At 48.9% G+C, this 22,649-nt stretch overlaps 1 protein-coding gene across 1 annotated transcript in view; it reads right to left on the reverse strand.

Annotated features, from left to right (window-relative positions):
- HMCN1 (hemicentin 1) overlaps window positions 1-22,649 on the reverse strand; it is a 279,812-nt gene that overhangs the window by 109,808 nt on the left and 147,355 nt on the right. Inside the window, exons 39-46 of the mRNA XM_064148057.1 lie at window positions 20,461-20,612; window positions 18,505-18,628; window positions 14,166-14,341; window positions 13,419-13,515; window positions 8,742-8,864; window positions 6,839-7,000; window positions 5,538-5,819; window positions 4,335-4,502 (exon numbers count right to left, since the gene is read on the reverse strand). Coding sequence (XP_064004127.1) covers window positions 4,335-4,502; window positions 5,538-5,819; window positions 6,839-7,000; window positions 8,742-8,864; window positions 13,419-13,515; window positions 14,166-14,341; window positions 18,505-18,628; window positions 20,461-20,612 — 1,284 coding nt within the window. The remainder of the gene's footprint in view (window positions 1-4,334; window positions 4,503-5,537; window positions 5,820-6,838; window positions 7,001-8,741; window positions 8,865-13,418; window positions 13,516-14,165; window positions 14,342-18,504; window positions 18,629-20,460; window positions 20,613-22,649) is intronic.

A 22,649-nucleotide genomic window follows, 5' to 3' on the forward strand; every position in this document is an offset into this window, starting at 1 on the left:
AGTGTGGCCAGCAGGTCAAGGGAGCCCCTATTCCAAGAGGGATGTGGAGATGCTGGAGCATGTCCAGAGAAGGGCCAGGAGGATGCTCAGAGGGCTGCAGCAGCTCTGCTGGGAGCACAGACTGAAAGAGTTGGGGCTGTGCAGGCTGCAGAAGAGGAGGCTCCCAGGTGACCTTCTTGTGGCCTTCCAGCATCTGAAGAGGGCTGCAAAAAAGCTGGGGAGGGACTTTTTAGGCTGTCAGGGAGTGACAGAACTGAGGGGAATGAAGCAAAGCTTGAAGTGGGGAGATTTAGACTGTATGTGAGGAGGAAGTTGTTGAGCATGAGAGTGGTGAGAGGCTGGAATGGGTTGCCCAGGGAGGTGGTTGAGGCCCCATGGCTGGAGGTGTTTAAGGCCAGCCTGCTCTAGGGTAGGGTGTCCCTGGCCATGGCAAGTGAGTTGGAACTAGCTGATCCTCGTGGTCCCTTCCAACACTGACTGATCCTATGATTCTAAAAGCTTTTCTCCTCCCCACAGTTACTATGCAGCTTGGTGCATGGTCTGCAAGGAACCAGGATGGTTCCTGGTAGGGTGGACTACTATTTTGGGTGTTCTCAAGGGTATGTAGGAAGCATCACGAAAAGCAAACATCAGCACAGCATCTGAATGAACAGATTAAAAGCTGCCAGTAATGTGTCCACACATTTCAATCATCTGCAGTGCCAAGTATGTTTTCCATCAACAGAACCAAAACCCTCCTTTGGCAAAGTGTTTTACCTCCTCTATTAGTCGAAGAGGGGAATTTGTTGTTGTTGTTTGGAGTATTTCACAGCTGCACAAACAGGAATAAAGTTCCAAATGCCATGCTGGCTATGGGTCACTGCCACAACGTGGAGTTCTGAGCTGAGCTGCACAAAAGCTGGAAAGCAAAGCACTCAGTTCTGGCCCATTTCCCCGTTCCCACTGCAGCTAAAGTTGAGAGACAATAAACATCTCTCTGCCTCTCACCCTTCCTGGCTCTGCTCTCCTGGTGGTGCTGTTAGCGTGGGTGTAGAAATCAACAGACAGAAGGCAAACAACCAAGCCCAGCAGACATTGCTTTTGTTGATGGCAGCTTTGCACAAAAAAGAATGTCTGTCAACTCAGATGGATTTCTACTGGATAGTATCACACACCCACTCCTTTTTCCGTGTGCCATATGGAAAAATGGGGATGCAGAAGACAGGACTACCTCCAATCACAGAATTCCAGTGTGGTAGGAGTTGAAACGGGGCCTCTGGAGATTTTCTAGTCTAACCTCCCTGCTATAGCAGGGGCACCCACAGCAGCTTGCCCAGGATCAAAGTGCCCAGGCAGCTTTGGAATCTCTCCAGAGGAGGAGACTCCACAACCTCTCTGGGCAGCCTGCTCCAGGGCTCCACAGAATCATAGAATCAACCAGGTTGGAAGAGACTTCCAAGATCATCCTCATAGCAAAACAGCTTTTCCTTACCTTCACATGGAACCTCCTGTGTGCCAGTTTCTACTCACTGCCCTCTGTCCTGCCACTGGGCACCACTGAACAGAGTCTGCTCCTATCCTTGTGCCCCCCATCCTTTAACTCTTGCTGAGCATTGATCAGATCCCTTCTCAGGTTGCTCTTCTCCTGGCTAAATCACCCCAGGTCTCTCAGCCTTTCCTTCTCACAGAGATGCTCCAGCATCTTTGTAGCTTCCATTGGACTCTCTCCAACAGTTTCCTGTCTCTCTTCAAATGAGGAGCAGAGAAACAGACCAGATGTGGCTTCAGTGGGGCAGAGCAGAGGGGAAGGAAAGCCTCTCTGGACTTGCTGCTGGCCATGCTCTTCTGAATGCACTTCTAATGTTAAAAGCTACATGAACAGAACAAATCCTGACAAAAATTCACCTCCAAATCTTAGCTGAGCTTCTAAACTCCTCCTAGTTCCTCTGCCTCATAGTGTTCTTGTGCTCATGCTGTAGGATATTTTGGCTTTGCCACAGTGGCTATAGCAGAGCTTTAAAAATGCCATCAAAGCTTATCAAAATAACATTTCTATCTTATGTGAGTGGCAAACCCAAGATCAAAGCTCTCTCAGTTGCTCTCTACACATCTCAGTTGCAACCAGATACTCAACTACCTCTACACACTCCATGTGTCTGAGGATCAACTTTGTGAAGTCAACACAAATGTATTGCTAGCATGCTTGGGGAGCATTTCTGGTTGTAATCTCAAGGGATCCTACCTTCATTTCCTACTGCAAAGATCAAGATTTGACATCACTGAAGCTGTGAGTCAATCACCCTCACTTCCCTGTGGTACTGCAGAAAGATGGTTTACAGGAACAGATACCAAATCTCTCCCATTCTGGACACCTCTACCAACTACCACTGCCATAAAAAGTCATCTGAGCTAATCCTTTGTAAGTTATTCCAGCTTCAAAGTTCAACTTCTTGATGAAGTTCAACTTCTTGATGAATTTGGTTGATTTCTCCATTTGCAAATTAAAAATTTCTCCAGATCCCCTGGACTTGTCTTCACAATGCTGTGTTCTGTGCTTTGATTAGACATCTGACCACCACAGAATCACAGGATCAAACAGGTTGGAAGAGACCTCCAAGATCATCCAGGCCAACCTAGCACCCAGCCCTGGCCAATCAACCAGACCATGGCACTAAGTGCCTCAGCCAGGCTTGGCTTCAACACCTCCAGGCACAGAGACTCCACCACCTCCCTGAGCAGCCCATTCCAATGCCAATCACTCTCTCTGACAACAGCTTCCTCCTAACATCCAGCCTAGACCTCCCCTGCCACAACTTGAGACTGTGTCCCCTTGTTCTATTGGTGGTTGCCTGGCAGAAGAGACCAACCCCACCTGGCTACAGCCTCCCTTCAGGTAGCTGTAGCCAGCAATGAGCTCTGCGCTGAGCCTCCTCTTCTGCAGGCCTAAACACCCCCAGCTCCCTCAACCTCTCCTCACAGGGCTGTGCTCCAGGACCCTCACCAGCTTTGTTGCCCTTCTCTGGACACCTTCCAGTACCTCAACATCTCTCTTGAATTGAGGAGCCCAGAACTGGACACAGCACTCAAGGTGTGGCCTGACCAGTGCTGAGTACAGGGGCAGAAGAACCTCCCTTGTCCTGCTGCCCACACTGCTCCTGAGTCAGCCCAGGATGCCATTGGCTCTCTGGGCACATTGCTGCCTCATCTTCAGCTATTATCTACCAGCATCCCCAGGTCCCTTTTTCTGCTTTCTAGCCACAATCCATCTCTTTCTTTAACACCTCCAGGGATGGTGACTCCCTCACCTCCCTGGGCAGCCTGTTCCTACGCATGACTACTCTTGCAGCAAAGAAATTTCTCCCAATATCCAACCTAAACCTCCCCTGGCACAATTTCAGGCCATTTTCTCTTTGTGCTAGTTTGAAGCTAGCTAGAATGTTTTGGTGAGAAGAATTAGATTACAGGCTGTGGAAGGAAAACTATGGTGGTGTCTACTGCACTCATAGGCTTGCTGAGAGATATAGGAATCAAAATACAGATAAGACACAACATCTTCTCCTGCTGGGGAGCTCTGAGCTGCATCTCTCTGTAACCTCAACCTCCCTTTCTTTGACTAATCCACTTTGCTCCCTAACCTCCTGGCCAAACTTCTATTCTTGCTTGGAACTGGGGTAAGGTTGAGAGGGGTAGGGAGAAGGGGAAGGGGTGGTTGGGAGCCCTTCCTGGGGACTCAGGTTTCTGGGAGGGCTGTTGTGTTCCTGAATTACCTTTTATCTTGTCTCTGTCTCTAGCTGTATATACTGTAAATAGCTGCTTGTCTATTGTGCTAAGCTGTAAATATAAGCTTCATTCAATTTCCAGAGCTGGCTGAGTCTAGTCTGGGTGATTTCCAAAGTGTTGAGGGGGCAGAGAACACTCAAACCATCACACTCTTGTGTTCCATCACCTGATACAAGGGAGAAGAGCCCAACCCTCACCTCACTCCAACCTCCTTTCAGTGAGTTGCAAAGAGCAATGAGGTCTCCCCTCAGCCTGCCCTTCTCCAAACTAAACAATCCCAGTTCCCTCAGCTACTCCAGAAGTTCTTCAGACCCTTCACCAGCCTTGTTGCCCTTTACCAGACCTGCTCCAGCCCCTCAATGTCCTTCTTGGAGTGAGGAGCCCAAATCTAAACCCAGTATTTGAGGTGCCAAGTACAGGGACACAATCCCTTCCATGGTGCTGCTGGTCACAGTACTGCTGACCCAGGGCAGGCTGCTGTTTGCCTTCTTGGCCACCTGAGCACACTGCTAGCTCATTTTCAGAAGGCTTCCCTCTTTCTTTTCCCCTCCTTTAAATAGCTACAGCTATTGTACCTGAGAGGATTCGTACTGAGTTGTTCAAAGTGACAGGCCACCCATTCTTGAGCCAGGTTATGGATGGCAAGGGAATTCCTGAAGCTTCACAAAGCAGGGAGATGGGATTCTTCTCCACAATGCTGACGTTTTCAGGAGTCTGAAGGTAACCTGCAATGCTTGGGGGAACTGGAAAGAAAAAAAACCAACATGGTTAAGAATGACTGAAAATTCATTTTGCTCTCGATGATAAAGTTGTATTTGCTCACATGGTGAAGGGATTGGACAGCTATGAAGAAACCCTGAGACACCTGGGGCTGTTTAGTCTGGAGGAGAGAAGGCTGAGAGGGAGTCTTATCTGGTGGATAACAAGTTAACTATAGGGCAGCAATGTGCCTTTGTGGACAAGGAGGACAATGTGATCTTGGGGTGTCTTAGGGTCAAAAAAAGACTGGATGAGGCACTTAGTGCCATGGTCTAGTTGTTTGGACAGGGTTGGGTGATAGGTTGGACTGGATAAGCTTGGAGGTTGATTCTATGATTCAGGTCAATATGATTCAGGTCAAGGGAGGTTCTCCTGCCCCTCTACTCTGCCCTGGGGAGACCTCATCTTGAATACTGCCTTCAGTTTTGGGCTCCCCAGTTGAAGAGGGACAGGGATCTGCTGGAGAGGGTCCAGCAAAGAGCTACGAGGATGATGAGGGGACTGGAGGGCATGGCTGATGAGGAGAGGCTGAGGGAGCTGGGGCTGTTTAGTCTGGAGAAGAGAAGACTGAGAGGGGATTTAATCAATGTTTATAAACATCTGAGGGCTGGTCTGGATGGGGGGACAGGCTCTGCTCACTGCTCCCTGGGATAGGACAAAAAGCAATGGGTGTAAGCTGCAGCACAGGAGGTTCCAGCTCAACACAAGGGGGAACTTCTTTCCTGTAAGGGTCCCAGAGCACTGGCACAGGCTCCCCACAGAGGTTGTGGAGTCTCCTTCCCTGTAGACTTTTGAGACCTATCTGGATGCGTTCCTCTGTGATCTGTGCTAGACTGTGTGGTCCTGCTCTGGCAGGAGGGTTGGACTCAATGATCTCCTTGGGTCCCTTCCAACCCCTAACATCCTGTGAGCCTGTGAGCCTATAAATACCTGTGGGGTGGGCACCAGGACGAAGGGGCCAGGCTCTTTTTGGTGGTACCAGCTGGAAGACAGCAAGTTGCCACTTTGCACATACTCACCATGAACATGTAAATCATATTTCCTGTCGGCCAGCCCTGCCAGGTTGGCAGCAACGCAGACGTAGCGGCCAGTGTCTGACACCTGGGCGTTTCTCAGCCGCAGAAAGCGACCACCATGGAGGATTGTGATGTCCCTTTCACTCAGCAGTGGGTGGCCATCCTTCATCCAGGTGATCCCTGGCTCTGGGATGCCCTGTGCCATGCACTCCAAGGAGATTTCCTTTCCCTGGGTGACGATGACTTCTGATGGGTGGTTGCCACTATTTAATATAGTTGGTCGAGCTATGAAGGAACAAGAACCACAGTACAGAAATCATCTGGAGGCTGCAATGCAGCATCTTCATCTGTTTCTGAACAGAACAACCACCAAGTCTGTTGATAAAGATTTTTAAAAAGATGAGGTATTGCAGATTACTGCCAGCAAATCAGTTAGGGGCACTCTGTGATTCACAGTGATTTCCACAGGAACAAAAAAGAACAAATAAACTCTGCCTAGAGCCAGTGGCATCCTGGCCTGCATCAGGAGCAGTGTGGCCAGGAAGACAAGGGAGGTTCTTCTGACCCTGTACTCAGCACTGGTCAGGCCACACCTTGAGTGCTGTGTCCAGTTCTGGGCTCCTCAATTCAAGAGAGATGTTGAGGTGCTGGAAGGTGTCCAGAGGAGGGCAAGGAAGCTGGTGAGGGACCTGGAGCACAGCCATATGAGGAGAGGCTGAGGGAGCTGGGGGTGTGCAGCCTGCAGAAGAGGAGGCTCGGGGCAGACCTCATTGCTGTCTACAACTCCCTGAAGGGAGGCTGTAGCCAGGTGGGGTTGGTCTCTGCTGCCAGGCAAGCAGCACCAGAACAAGGGGACACAGTCTCAAGTTGTACCAGGGGAGGTCTGGGCTGGATGTGAGGAGGAAGTTGTTGGCAGAGAGAGTGATTGGCATTGGAATGGGCTGCCCAGGGAGGTGGTGGAGTCACCATCCCTGGAGGTGTTGAAGCAAAGCCTGGCTGAGGCACTTAGTGCCATGGTCTGGTTGATTGGCCAGGGCTGGGTGCTAGGTTGGCCTGGACGAGCTTGGAGGTTTCTTCCAAGCTGGCTGATTCTATAACTCTGTGTTTTAGTTTAAACCACCCCCCTTTGACCTGTTCCAGCAGGCCCTGCTAAAAACTTACTTAATGTTTTCCTCTGAATGCCCTTAAATGATCTTACAGCTCAAAATCTTGCAGCTTAACAGCGCTCTGCTGGTAACTCTTTTATAACTTCACTCTCTTGCAGCAGAGGTAAACCACAAACAGAATTTGTCATAGCAACTTACTGTGTACTTGTAAACTGTATTCTTGCATTGCACTTCCAGCTATGTTTGCAGCAGTGCAAGTGTAAGATGCTGCATCAGACCTTGTAGCCAGTGAAATCTGTAGCTGCCTGCCTCCAGACAAGATCCGCACCCTTCCCGAGAGGTCAGCTGCCAGTGGAGAGCCTGTAAAAGACATTCTTTGAGACAGAACCACAGAAAAGCATCCTGAGCTTGCTCATGTGGTGTCCAGTCCAGTGGGTCATTTAATAACCACTGAGCTGCACAACTGTCCATAGCAGAAGTGCTCTGCCAGACTTCTGCCAAGCATCACACAAGTAGGCTCTGGGGGGTCTCCCATCCCTAATTGCTGACTTCAGGACCTGAGCTAAAGCACTGCAATTCTCACCAGGCTCACATCCATCCAGAGAGTTGTGGACACTTCTGCTGAACAGCAAATCCCACACTTTCAGGATATAACTGTCTGAAGCCAGCACAGACAATGCTTAGTTTTCACAGCCAACCACCTACCTACTGTGTGTCACTCAGCGTGTGGCACAGACTTCCACCTAGGAAAGCCTTAACAGGATCATCACAGCAAAGTAAGGCTGTGATTAGGACAACAGGTAACAGGCATAAACTGGAAGTTCCACCTCAACATGAAGAACATCTTTGCTGGGAGGGTGCTGGAATCCTGGACCAAGCTGCCCAGAGAGGTTGTGGAGTCTCTTTCTCAGGAGAGATTCCAAACCCACCTGGACATTGTGATTCTGGATAACTTGCTCTTGGTGACTCTGCTTTAGCAGGGAGGTTGGACTAGATGACCTCTACAGGTCCCTTCCAACCTCCACCATGCAGGCATTTTATGATTGAAGGGAGTTAAGTGCTTCACAATCTATTTTTATGTTAGCTCAGGAGAAGGCTGGAGAGGTGGGCCCCAGGCCAACTTCATGACATTCAACAAGGCCAAGTGTAAGGGGTGCAAGCCCAAGCACAAATTCAGGCTGAATGGCAAATGGCTGAGAGCAGCCCTGACAAAAAGGACCTGAGGGTCTTGGTTGATGAAAGCTCAACATGAGCCTGCAGTGTGAGTGCAGCCCAGACAGCAACCCTGTGCTGGGCTGCAGCAAGAGCAGTGTGGTCAGCAGGGCAAGGGAGGGGATTCTCCCCCTGTACTCTGCTCTCCTCAGCCCCCACCTGGAGTACTGTGTGCAGTTCTGGAGCCCCCAGCACAAGAGGGACATGGAACTGTTGGAGACAGTCCAGAGGAGGGCCACAAAGTTGCTCAGAGGGCTGCAGCAGCTCTGCTATGAGGACAGGCTGTGAGAGTTGGGGCTCTGCAGCCTGGAGAAGAGAAGGATTCAAGGAGATCTTGTAGTAACCTTCCAGTATCTGAAGGGGACCTACAGGAAGGCTGGGGAGGGACTATTGACAAGGTCTTGTAATGACAGGACAAGGGGGAATGGGTTTAAACTGGCAGAGGGGAGATTTAAGCTGCATGTTAGGAAGAACTTCTTCAGAGTGAGAGTGGTGAAACAGGTTGCCCAGAGAGGTTGTGGATGCTCCCTCCCTGGAGGTGTTAAAGGATAGGTTGGATGAAGCCTTGAGTGACCTGTTCTAGTGGGAGGTGTCCCTGCCTGCGGTGGGGGTTGGAACTGGATGAAATTTGAGGTCACTTCCAACCTAAACCATTCTATGATCCTGTGAAGTCTCTGCACTGTGCTTCTCTTGCACACCTTTAAGAACAATCCAAACAGAGGAGAAGGGAAGAACCTGCTGCTGTAATTCACATTACTCAACATCAGGATGGTTAACTGCATGCTTGGGCTCCTCAGAGCAGACCATTTGAAACGTTCACAGCATAACAATAACAACATGCAGTGTTACCACATTTGCTCTATGAAAAAGACAGGGGACAGTTACCCACCATTCTTTTTCCAGGTAAGATTGGGTGGTGGGATGCCACTAGACTCACATATCAGGCTTATCAAGCTCCCTTCAGTTACTGTCAGTTGAGTGATGTCATCTGAGCCATGAATACTGGGTGACACTGAAAAGAAATGCCAAATGATTGCAGTAATTGAAATACCAAGTTACCAGCCAGCAGCAAGACCCATCCAACCCTGATCCAGACCTGTCATGTACAGTGCCTGTCTCCTTCACTGTCTTAGCCAATAAACCTATAGATAGCATCTTTTAAAGTTCAGCCTTAAGCTTTTCCTTCAACTGTGTGATGGTTTGGGTGTTACCTGCCCCCCCACACACTTGTTAAAATCACCCAGACTAGACTCAGACAGGCTGGAAATTGAATGAAGCTTTCTATTTACAGCTTAGCACAGGATACAAGCAGATATTTACAATCTATATAGCTAGAGACAGAAATAGACAAGTTAAAAAGTAATACAGAAACACAGCAGCCCTCCCAGAAACCAGAGTCCCCAGGAGGGGCTCCCAACCACCCTTACACCTTCTTCCCATCTCTCTCCCTTATCCCAGACTTTGCCTTATGTTCAAGGTGAGTTTGGAGGATTGGCCAGGGGGGTTAGGAAGCAGATGTATTAGTTAGGCAGAAAGTCAGAGAGAGAAGAAGTGCAGCCCAAAGCCAGAGAGCAAACTCTGTGTTGTCTACATTTTGTGTTCTTGCTTTTACCCATCTCAGCAAGCCTCTGAGTGCAGCAGCCATCACCATGGTTTCCTTTTCACAGCCTAGCATCTAATTCCTCTCACTAGAGTATTTCAGCTAGGCTCAAACTAGCACAAACTGTTTCCTGCACCAACTCATTGGCTGCAGCATCAACCACTAAGGACCTGACCCTTCAATTGCCTTACTGTAGCAGAGGGCCAGCTTTGTTCTGCAGCTTGGAGACTAACCCAGGTGCAGACACAAGGGACCACTGTTTTCACACTGACTCTCAAAGTTTTTAAGCATTCCATTTCAATCACTAGGGAAGGGATAATCGCCTCCTTGAAGCAGGGGAACCAAATGAAAAGAGACCAAAATGAAGCAGAGAATATAGGCTGAACCTCCAGGACATAATGTCACTAATGAATAACTTAGCCAGGACATTTGCAGTGCATGTGGCAGTAGAGACCTGCTCCTTCTGACACATCAAACCCTTCATGTAGCACCAACCAGATCACAGAATCACAGAATCAGTCAGGGCTGGAAGGGACCACAAGGAGCAGCCACTTCCAACCCCCCTGCCATGGACAGGGACACTCTACCCTAGAGCAGGCTGCACACAGCCTCAGCCAGCCTGGCCTGAAACACCTCCAGCCATGGGGCCTCAACCACCTCCCTGGGCAACCCATTCCAGCCTCTCACCACTCTTATGCTCAACAACTTCCTCCTCACAGCCACTCTGACTCTCCTCACCTCCAGCTTTGCTCCATTCCCCCCAGTCCTGTCACTCCCTGAGAGCCTAAAAAGTCCCTGCCCAGCTTTTTTGTAGGCCCCCTTCAGATCCTGGAAGGCCACAAGAAGGTCACCTGGGAGCCTCCTCTTCTGCAGCCTGCACAGCCCCAACTCTTTCAGTCTGTCCCCATAGGAGAGCTGCTCCAGATGTAGGGGTTGGAAAACAACTAACTGCAAAGGGCTTTATTGTTCTGTGCTAGCTTCAGTCCTTTATTTCTCCTGCTGCTAGTCAAAATGTTTGTGTCATTCTCTAAGGAGGTGCATCTTAAGTTTAACACATGGGCTAGTCAGCTCTCAGGATCTCACCAAACCTCTGAAGGATATATTTTTATGGATTTAAAACTGAAAAACATGGCAAGCAGGACTGTTGGTCCCTGGGTTCTAAACATTTAGCCACAGATGACTTTCACAATCAACTTTTGGGTACTATATGGCTTATTCCACCCAAGCTTATAACCAGCAAAGGACTATTTCTCCTCTCAAAACCCTACCTAAGTGGTTTTACTGCATGAAAAAACAAATCCACATCCCTCCAGCAGCACAGGTGCTCTGCAACACTGCAGAGCTTACAGATCCCACATTTTAGCATGGGAAAACTGCATAATCTTGCATGGTCCTACAATATCCACCTCTGATATCAGCATCAGGCATGTTTCTTTTCACTAGGAAATGACAGAATTCTGTACAAAAAAACTTGTCAGTTTATCAGTAGCTAAATAATTATTAAACAATTATTTGGATTATTCAAACTTGTGATTTCAAAGCAAGAATCTAATTTGTAATGAAGAAAAAAAAAAACCAGCTACCAACCAACCAACCAAAAATACAACCACCAAAAAAAACCAAGACTGGCAGATCTCCACTTGCATATGAGGAGAAAATGATCAGAGAATCACAGAATCAACCAGGTTGGAAAAGACCTCCAATACCATCCAGTCCAACCTAGCACCCAGCCCTAACCAGTCAACTAGACCATGGCACTAAGTGCCTCAGCCAGGCTTTTGCTTCAACACCTCCAGGGATGGTGACTCCACCACCTCCCTGGGCAGCCCATTCCAATGCCAATCACTCTCTCTGCCAAAAACTTCCTCCTAACATCCAGCCTAGACCTCCCCTGCCAGAACTTGAGACTGTGTCCCCTTCTTCTGTTGCTGCTTGCCTGGCAGAAGAGACCAACCCCACCTGGCTACAGCCTCCCCAAACACTCAAAAATCATTGATTAAAAAAATATATCCTAAGCCACATGAAGCATCTAACCACAGAAAAATGCTACTAAAGCTGATTTATGATTCAGTATTGATAACTTGATTAATTGATACTGATTGGACTGAAGCTGGAGGAGGGCATATTTAGACTGGATATTAGAAATTCTTTACATTGAAGGTGATGAGACACTGGAATAGGTTGCCCAGCAAAGTTGTGGATTCTCCTTCCCTGGAGGTGTTCAAGGCCAGGCTGGATGAGGCTTTGAGCAGCCTGGTCTAGTAGACAGTGTCCCTATCTTTAAGGTCCCTTCTGAACTAAACCACACTATGAATCTATGACCTTTGCAGAGCAAATAAAGCTTTTATTTATCTGAATTTCCTGCATTAAATTGGGAAGTGATTGGGTTACTTATGACATTAGAATGCACAAAGAGTAGGTATGGATGCAAACCCAGTTAGCTACAGCAAACCCAGTCAGCTACAGCAAACCCAGTCTTTAAAGTCCCTTCTAACTCAAACCATTCTATGAATCTATGACCTTTGCAGAGCAAATAAAGCTTTTATTTATCTGAATTTCCTGCATTAAAGTGGGAAGTGATTGGGTTACTTATGACATTAGAATGCACAAAGAGAAGGCATGGATGAAAACCCAGTTAGCTACAGCAAACCCTGTCTTTAAGGTCCCTTCCAACCTAAACCATTCTATGTATCTCTGACCTTTGCAGAGCAAATAAAGCTTTTATTTATCTGAATTTCCTGCATTAAATTGGGAAGTGATTGGGTTACTTATGACATCAGAATGCACAAATAGAAGGTATGGATGCAAACCCAGTTAACTACAGCAAACCCTGTCTTTAAGGTCCCTTCCAACCTAAACCATTCTATGTATCTATGACCTTTGCAGAGCAAATAAAGCTTTTATTTATCTGAATTTACTACATTAAAGTGGGAAGTGAGTAGGTTACTTATGACATTAGAATGCACAGAGAGAAGAAGGTATGGATGCAAACCCAAGTAGCTACAGCTCTAACCTACTGTCAGACATGCAAACCCAGCTAGACAAAGGCCTGGGAAGTAGTGGACATTAATTTAGAACCAAACCAAAGTGAAATGGCTGCAATTTCTTGGGCCCATTAAGTTACAACACATCTTATAATGACATCTGCCTTGCTGAAGCCCTGCAGATGAGTGTTTATGAACTACGAGGCTGTGTCCTCTCCCTACGAGGAGAGGCTGAGGGAGCTGGGGTTGTCTAGCCTGGAGGAGGCTCAGGGGTGACCTTATTGCTGTCTACAACTACCTGAAGGGTGGTTGTGGCCAGGGGGAGGTTGCTCTCTTCTCTCAGGTGGCCAGCTCCAGAACGAGAGGACACAGCCTCAGGCTGCGCCAGGGGAGATTTAGGCTGGAGGTGAGGAGAAAGTTCTTCACTGAGAGAGTCATTGGACACTGGAATGGGCTGCCCGGGGAGGTGGTGGAGTCGCCGTCCCTGGGGCACTTCAAGGCAAGGTTGGATGTGGCACTTGGTGCCATGGTCTAGCCTTGGGCACTGTGGTAAAGGGTTGGACTTGATGATCTGTGAGGTCTCTTCCAACCTTGGTGATACTGTGATACTGTAGCCAGGTGGGGTTGGTCTCTTCTCCCAGGCAAGCAGCAACAGAAGAATGGGACTCAAGTTGTGCCGGGGGAGGTCTAGGCTGGATGTTAGGAGGAAGTTGTTGTCAGAGAGAGTGATTGGCATTGGAATGGGCTGCTCAGGGACCTGGTGGAGTCACTGTCCCTGCAGGTGTTGAAGCAAAGCCTGGCTGAGGCACTTAGTGCCATGGTCTGGTTGATTGGCCAGGGCTGGGTGCTAGGTTGGCCTGGATGATCTTGGAGGTCTCTTCCAACCTGCTTGATTCTATGATACAGAGGAGTTGAGCAGCTCACATCCCAACCTCACACTGAGCTCCCTTCTCATTCCTGGAATAAACTTAATAAACCTTACCCCAGATCTTCACATTATAGTTCTTTTCAGTTTTCCCAGCAACATTTGTGGCTTCACAAGTGTAGCGGCCAGTATCCTGGACTTGAGCTCCTTCAATCTAGGAAGAAAATGGAAACCTGGGTGACTTCTTCTGACACTGCTGCACATGAAACTCACAGGGAGAAGTTGCTCAAGTTTCAGTTTTTGTTCTTACATCACTCTCCAAATATTTGTAATAGAAATATTACAGCACTACTCCTGCAAAGTCTGTACATAGATATCCAAGGCTTCAAGACCTCCCTCACTCCTCACTCTCTACTGCACAGGGGCTAACACTATCCAAGCTCTATCAGGTATCTGGTGCCTTAAAATCATAGAATCAGTCAGGGTTGGAAGGGACCACAAGGATGACCGAGTTCCAATCCCCTGTCATGCCCAGGGACACCCTACCGTAGAGCAGGCTGCACACAGCCTTAAACACCTCCAGCCATGGGGCCTCAACCACCTCCCTGGGCAACCCAGTCCAGCCTCTCACCACTCATGCTCAATAACTTCCTCTTCACATCCACTCTGAACCTACCCATCTCCAGCTTTGCTCCACTCCCCCCAGTTCTGTCACCCCCTGACAGCCTAAAAAGTCCCTCCCCATCTTTTTTGCAGGCCCACTTCAGATCCTGGAAGGCCACAATAAGGTCACCTGGGAGCCTCCTCTTCTGCATGTACAACCCCAGAAAGCAACTGTCACCAGAGCCCATCTGCCCAGTTCACCTTCAGCAGGCTTCCATCTTTGGAGATGCTGAGCCCTGGCTTCTTCAGCAGGGGTCGTCCATCTTTGAGCCACATCAGCACAGGTGGGGGAACAGCATTGCTCTGGCAGAGCAGCTCCACTGCTTCACCAATGAGTGCAGAGACGTTTTGCTCCTCTCCCATGATGTTTGGTGGAACTAGAGCAACAAAGCAAAACAAAGGAGCTTTGGGCATTGCAGGCCTCCCAGAGCAAGCATAATGTGGAGTTAGGAGTCTTCATTTAACCAAAATCAAACCATAGAGTTGGTTTGGTTGGAAAATAAAGCTAAAATCATCGAGTATGTGACCTGCTCTAGGTGATCCTGCACTGGCAGGGGGGTTGGACTAGATCTTTCAAGGTCATTTAAAACCCTAACTGTCTGTGATTCTGTGAGTTCAACTCTTGACCTAACACCACTATGGCCATGGTGGCCAGAGTTAAACCCCTAAAGCAATCCACAGGGATTCCCTTTGCTTTCTTGCCCTTTAGAAACACACAGCACGATCACAGCAAACTCTTGACATGAATGCAACATCAGATCTGCAATTGCAAGATGGAATGAAAACACTCCCAGCAAGAACTCCTTTGTCTGGTTACATGTATCCAGTGAGATTTTTATGAGTCATAGAATCAACCAGGTTGGAAGAGACCTCCAAGATCATCCAATCCAACCTAGCACCCAGCCCTGGCCAGTCAACCAGACCATGGCACTAAGTGTCTCAGCCAGGCTTTGCTTCAACACCTCCAGGGACAGCAACTCCACCACCTCCCTGGGCAGCCCATTCCAATGCCAATCACTCTCTATGCCAACAACTTCCTCCTAACAGCCAGCCTAGACTTCCCCAGCACAACTTGAGACTGTGTCCCCTTCTTCTGTTGCTGGTTGCCTGGCAGAAGAGACCAACCCCACCTGGCTACAGCCTCCCTTCACGTATTGGTAGACAGCAATGAGGTCTCCCCTGAGCCATCAAGAAATCAATCATGTTGGAAGAGAACTTCAACTCAGTCAATCCAACCTAGCACCCAGACCTATCCAGTCAACCAGACCATGGCACTAAGTGCCTCAGCCAGGCTTTGCTTCAACACCTCCAGGGGTGGCAAATCCACTACCTCCTTGGGCAGCCCATTCCAATGCCAATCACTCTCTCTGACAACAACTTCCTCCTAACATCCAGCCTAGACATCCCCCAGCACAACTTGAGGCTCTGTCCCCTTCTTCTGTTGCTGCTTGCCTGGCAGAAGAGACCAACCCCACCTGGCTACAGCCTCCCTTCAGGTAGTGGTAGACAGCAATGTCATCTCTCCTGAGCCATATAGGAGATTCTTGTGTAGGATGATTGTTCAGCTTCCCCAACAATATAAAAAGCTTTACTGTCACATTTCCTCTGCTTTTTAGTTTTGCAATCCATTACTCCTGAAACTGAACGTCTGATGGCACAAAGTATCAACATAAGAAGGGGTGAAGCAGTAGAACCATCTGTGAGAAATACTCAGGGCCTCTCTCTGAAGAGCAAGACACTGAATGAATCAGCACACGTGAGAGTATTAAACATCCCAGAGTGGTACTCAGTAAAGCAGCACTCCAATTCTCAAGATGTCCTGGAAAATAACATGAACAATAAAGTCTTGGTTTTTTCTTGCACAAGCAGTCCTAAGCAGACCAGCTGATTTCACAGTTTGGAATTGACTTAGGGAAAAGTCTGGTCCCTGTGGATAAGAAATACAGTAACTGGGGGGGGGGGGGAGAAAAAATATTTGTTTATCTTAATCTCTTTGTAGAATTCACAAAGGTCCAGATTCTTTAGGGGTGTTGTGGAATTGAAAGTTGGAAGCTGCAGAAGGCAAATTTATTTCCAAACATTTTTCCACCAATTACTTTTCCTCTCGGCTTAATGAACTGAAATGTGCTCAAAAGGCAACTGAGTTGGTGAAACAGAGAGGCAGACACTAAAGCATTTGTTTCTGGAGGAAAAGGGTTTAAGATTACTCTCATTATGCTCTTGGTAACTATATGGTAAGCAGACTGTTCCAACTGCTAGGCTGGCTCAGAGCACTGCACATTTCTAGCAACCTCAGCTCCAACTGCACTCCAAATTGTTTTCCTCCTATGGCTTCTTAATTAAATTATCCTATTCAGGCAAGTTTAAAATAAGACTGGATGAGGCACTTAGTGCCATGGTCTAGTTGATTGGATAGGGCTGGGTGATAGCTTGGATTGGATGAGCTTGGAGGTCTTTTCCAACCTGGTTGATTCTGTCATTCTATGGTCTAGTTGATTGCACAGGGCTGGGTGCTGGGCTGGACTGATTGATCTTGGAGGTCTCTTCCAACCTGTTTGATTCCATGGTCTAGTTGATTGATATGGCTGGATGCTAGGTTGGATTGGATGAGCTTGGAGGTCTCGTCCAACCTGCTTGATTCTATTACCCTATGGTCTAGTTGATTGGCTAGGGCTGGGTGATATTTATTTGTACTGGCTGATCACAGAGATCTCTTCCAGCCTGGCTGATTCTATGACTCTATTATGTAGTTGGTTGGCTAGGGCTGGATGAGCTTGGAGGTCTCTTCCAACCTGGTTGATTCTATGGTCTGGTTGATTGGCTAGGGCTGGGTGCTAGGTTGGACTGGATGATCTTAGAGGTCTCTTCCAACCTGCTTGATTCTATGATCCTGTGGTGTTTGGGTTCCTTCCAAACCATTCTGTGACTGTCATTTTCTCTCTATATATATATATTTCTATATATTCATTGTTGCAGCTGTTTTTCCTGGTGGCCACAAAGAAGAACACATTCAGATACAAGTACATATATGTGCATGCATATAGTTTGTATTTCCCCACCCAGTATCACAGTATCATCAGGGTTGGAAGAGACCTCACAGATCATCAAGTCCAACCCTTTACCACAGAGCTCAAGGCCAGACCATGGCACCAAGTGCCACGTCCAATCCTGCCTTGAACAGCCCCAGGGACGGCGACTCCACCACCTCCCCGGGCAGCCCATTCCAGTGCCCAATGACTCTCTCAGTGAAGAACTTTCTCCTCACCTCCAGCCTAAATCTCCCCTGGTGCAGCCTGAGGCTGTGTCCTCTCGTTCTGGTGCTGGACACCTGAGAGAAGAGAGCAACCTCCCCCTGGCCACAACCACCCACACTTCCTCATCACTATACTTCCCACTATGGGTAGGGATCATCTTACTCACTTTACCTTCCTGGAAGTGTTCAAGAAACACATGGACATGACACTTCAGGACATGGTTTAATGGCCATGGTTGTGTTAGGTCAGTGGTTGGACTTGCTGGTCTTAGAGGTGTTTTCCAATTCAAACAATTCTGTGATTCTATCCTACAGGTTGGAGTATTTTTCATAGAATCAACCAGGTTGGAAGAGACCTCCAAGATCATCCAGGCCAACCTAGCACCCAGCCCTGGCCAATCAACCAGACCATGGCACCAAGTGCCTCAGCCAGGCTTTTCTTGAAAACCTCCAGGGACAGCAACTCCACCACCTCCCTGGGCAGCCCATTCCAATGCCAATCACTCTCTCCATGAAGAACTTCCTCCTAACATCCAGCCTAGACCTGCCCTGCCACAACTTGAGACTGTGTCCCCTTGCTGGTTGCCTGGCAGAAGAGGCCAACCCCACCTGGTTACAATGTCCCTTCAGGTACTTGGAGACAGCAATGAGCTCTGCCCTGAGCCTCCTCTTCTGCAGGCTGCACACCCGCAGCTCCCTCAGCCTCTCCTCGCAGGGCTGTGCTCCAGGCCCCTCAACAGCTTCCTTGCCCTTCTCTGGACACCTTCCAGCACCTCAACATCTCTCTTGAACTGAGGAGCCCAGAACTGGACACAGCACTTAAGGTGTGGCTTGACCAGTGCTGAGTACAGGGGAAGAAGAACCTCCCTTGTCCTGCTGGCCACACTGCTCCTGAGCCAGCCCAGGATGCCATTGGCTCTCCTGCCCACCTGGGCACACTGCTGGCTCATCTTCAACCTACTCTCTGCCAGCACCCCCAGGTCCCTTTCTTCTTGGCTGCTTTCCAGCCACTCTGTCCCCAGCCTGTAGTCCTGCTTGGGGTTGTTGTGGCCAAAGTGCAGAACCCTGCACTTGGCCTTATTAAATCTCATCCCATTGGCCTCTGCCCACCCATCCAGCCTGGCCAGGTCCCTCTGGAGGGCTCTCCTACCTTCCAACAGCTCCACACCTGCTCCTAGCTTGGTGTTATCCAACGCTGCTAAAGGTCTAGGCCACAATGTGTTTAATTAAAGTTGTGTGAGCAGTTCTCCTGCCCTCACAACAAAGAGATTCATGAGGAAATCTCACCATAGACCCTGAGGTCAACCTCTCTCTGGCTCTCCCCCGCAGCGTTGACTGCCACACAGGTGTACCTTCCTGCGTCACTGACCTGCGCGCTGCTCAGCGCCAGGACTCGGCCCCCAGACAGGACCTGCAAGGCAAGCACAGCACCTTAGAGCACACACCTCACACAGAACAGGAGCAGAGGAGAGGGTGAGGTTTCTTTGCAAAGTTAAATACTTGCTCTGCACTGCTTCCCACCATATCTTTGTTCCCTTTGCTCTGCTCACTTTTGATGGGGACTGTGTGCTAGTTTGAAGCCAGCTAGAGAGTTTTGGTGAGAAAGACTAGATCACAGGCTGTGAAAGGGAACAATGATGATGTCTACTGCACTCAGAGGCTTGCTGAGATGGATAAGAACAAGAACACAAACACAGATAAGGCACTTCTCCTGCTGAGGAGCTCCAAGCTGCATCTCTCTAACCTCACCCTCCGTTTCTCTGACTAATCCACTTTGCTTCCTAACCCCCTGGCCGAACCTCCATTCTTCCTTGGGACTGGGGTAAGGTTGAGAGGGGTAGGGGGAAGGCTTAAGGGGTGGTTGAGAGCCCCTCCTGGGGACTCAGGTTTCTGGGAGGGCTGTTGTGTTTCTGTACTACCTTTTACCTTGTCTCCTTCTGTCTCTACCTGTATATACTGTAAATATCTGCTTGTACATTGTGCTAAGCTGTAAATATAAGCTTCATTCAATTTCCAGACCTGGCTGGGTCTAGTCTGGGTGATTTCCAAACTGTGGGGGGACAGGGAACACCCAAACCATCACAGACTGGCAGAAGCAGAACTCTAACCCATGCAGGTTCATAGGCAACTCCTGGCATTCCAAGTGTTTACAGGAGCTGAACATTCCTGCCTCTTACCAGTTTCAAGCATTCTGTCATGACTTTTGTCTGTGCCCTGTGAGTTGCCCCCAGAGAATACACATTTCTCCTCTTCCTCTGCAGACCATAACATTAGCTCTAAAAAAGCAGCCATGCCCTCTCCTTCTAACTGATCTTTTTCCCCCCCTGAATTCCTCTTTTATGGAATGATTTATGACATGACCTTGAGCTCTATGGATCTCTTCAGTATAGGAATATGGTCCAGTTTCCTCCTTTTGCCACAAAGTGAAAACTTTGTTGGTGCAAACTCTTACTCAGCATGAAACAAAGTGAAAGGACCACTTTGTTTTAGTGTATCCATATCTCCTACTTCACACAGGAGTTACTGGACCTAACTCATATCGATAACCTAGAGCCAAACCTTCCCCAAGGCTGAGGCAGAGTTGGGGCTGTTCAGCTTGGAGAAGAGAAGGCTCCAAGGGAGACCACAGAGCAGCCTTCCAGTACCTGAAGGAGGCTACAGGAAAGCTGGGGAGGGACTTTTTTCAAAGGGCTTGTAGTGATAGGATGGGAGGGAATGACTTGGAGCTGGAAAAGGGTAGATTTAAACTGGAGATTAGGAAGAAATTCTTTACAGCAACACCAGTGAGACACTGGAATAGGTTGCCCAGGGAGGTTGTGGCTGCACCCTCCATGGAGGTGGTCAAGGCCAGGCTGGATGAGGCCGTGGGAAACCTGGTCTAGTAAGAAGTATCCCTGTCTATGGCAGGGAGGTTGGAACTAGATGATCTTTAAGGTCTACCCAACCCATTCCACGATTCTATTAGACTTCAATAGAATCATAGAATCAAACAGGTTGGAAGAGACCTCCAAGATCATCCACTCCAACCTAGTACCCAGCCCTATTCAGTCAACCAGACCATGGCACTAAGTGCCTCATCCAGGCTTCTCTTGAAGACCTCAAGGGACGGTGCCTCCACCACCTCCCTGGGCAGCATTTTTCATTTACAAACCTCTAATTTATTCTGTTCCATCAAAGTGCAGCAGTTTAAAAGCCTCTCAAACAAGGGTAAAGACCACAGATAACAGGATTTGAACCCAGTACCTGGAGTCCATCACTAAAGCTGGAAACAGGGCTCCCATCTTTCAGCCACGTCAGAATAGGCGCAGGGATGCCTCTCGCTTCACACTCCAGTCGCACCAGGTTATTAACCACCACTGTCACCACCTCTCTGCTGCCAGAGATTGATGGTGGAACTGTAAAAAAAACAGCAAAGAAAACAAAGCTGGATCAGCTAGAGGGGAGCATTAATCACAAGGAAAGGAAAGGGGCAGCTTACTTTGGGACATAACTTCTCTTTCTGCAAGGCACTACAGCGCTGGGAAGGTTTCTCACGTTGAGCTCTTGTCATTTGTTTGCTCTGTGCCAAATCCTGCTCTTTCCTTGCTGTAAGAGAGCCAGTGGCATCCTGGCCTGCATCAGGAATGGTGTGGCCAGCAGGAGCAGGGAGGTCATTCTGCCCCTGTACTCTGCACTGGTTAGACCACACCTTGAGTACTGTGTTCAGTTCTGGGCCCCCCAGTTTAGGAGGGACATTGAGATGCTTGAGCGTGTCCAGAGAAGGGCAACGAGGCTGGGGAGAGGCCTTGAGCACAGCCCTACGAGGAGAGGCTGAGGGAGCTGGGATTGGTTAGCCTGGAGAAGAGGAGGCTCAGGGGTGACCTTATTGCTGTCTACAACTACCTGAGGGGTGGTTGTGGCCAGGAGGAGGTTGCTCTCTTCTCTCAGGTGGCCAGCACCAGAACAAGAGGACACAGCCTCAGGCTGCACCAGGGGAGATTTAGGCTGGAGGTGAGGAGAAAGTTCTTCCCTGAGAGAGTCATTGGACACTGGAATGGGCTGCCCGGGGAGGTGGTGGAGTCGCCGTCCCTGGAGCTGTTCAAGGCAGGATTGGACGTGGCACTTGGTGCCATGGTCTGGCCTTGAGCTCTGTGGTAAAGGGTTGGACTTGATGATGTATGAGGTCTCTTCCAACCTTGGTGATACTGGGCTACTGTGTGTGAAGCAGTCAGGTAACTTCAATGAAACTACTGTGAGCAAGGTAAGGAGGACTGGGCCCACAGCCCAGAGGACAGCTGTGAAACAGGAACCACAATATAAAATCAAAAAACAGTCCCAAAGACTTCTATAATATTGCATTTAGGCCTTGTGAAAGGCATTAAGGGTGGTAGGGATTCAAGAAAGAAGTTTGTCATGTAAACTGCATATAGCAAAGAGACACAGAGAGCAATAAACTGCCCTTGCAGAGCATATGGGAACATTTACCAGAGGAGACTGTGTAACATCTCCCTGTTTGATGATAAAAAACAGCTGAATGGAACATCTCAAACCCCTCACTAGAGCTACACAGCCTAGGACATTCTGTAGAGCTGTGTTAAAACAGGAGACAAGGAGTATCCAAAAAGGGAGAGGTTTCATTTACCAGGAGAACCAAACTAATTTTATTTGCTCCTGCCTGGTGGATCAGCAGCCCTGAGGAGAGGGACTTCAGGGTGCTGGAGGGCGAGAAGCACAGCATGAGGCAGCAGTGTGCACTTGCAGCCCAGAGGGTCAACCACATCCTGGGCTGAAGCTGAAGTGTGGCCAGCAGGGCCAGGGAGGTGATTCTCCCCCTCTACTTGACCCTGCTGAGACCCCACCTGGAGTACTGCATCCAGTTCTGGAGCCCCCATTACAAAAGGGATGTGGAGATGCTGGAGTGTGTCCAGAGAAGGGCCAGGAGGATGCTCAGAGGGCTGCAGCAGCTCTGCTGTGAGCACAGACTAAAAGAGTTGGGGCTGTGCAGTCTGCAGAAGAGGAGGCTCCCAGGTGACCTTCTTGTGGCCTTCCAGGATCTGAAGGGGGCTACAAAAAAGCTGGGCAGGGACTTTCTAGGCTGTCAGGGAGTGACAGGACTGGGGGGAATGGAGCAAAGCTGGAGGTGGGGAGATTCAGAGTGGATGTGAGGAGGAAGTTGTTGAGCATGAGAGTGGTGAGAGGCTGGAATGGGTTGCCCAAGGAGGTCTTTGAGGCCCCATGGCTGGAGGTGTTTAAGGCCAGGCTAGCTGAGGCTGTGGCCAGGCTGATGTAGGGTAAGGTGTCCCTGGCCATGGCAGGGGGGGTTGGAACTAGATGATGCTTGTGGTCCCTTCCAACCCTGCCTGATTCTATGACTCTATGATTCTACCACTAATACTTCAGTTATAAAGCTTGAGTGCTGTGTCCAGTTCTGGGCTCCTCGATTCAAGAGAGAT

This window comes from Pogoniulus pusillus, chromosome 8, assembly GCF_015220805.1.
Source record: "Pogoniulus pusillus isolate bPogPus1 chromosome 8, bPogPus1.pri, whole genome shotgun sequence".
In the NCBI taxonomy this organism is placed as follows: domain Eukaryota; kingdom Metazoa; phylum Chordata; class Aves; order Piciformes; family Lybiidae; genus Pogoniulus; species Pogoniulus pusillus.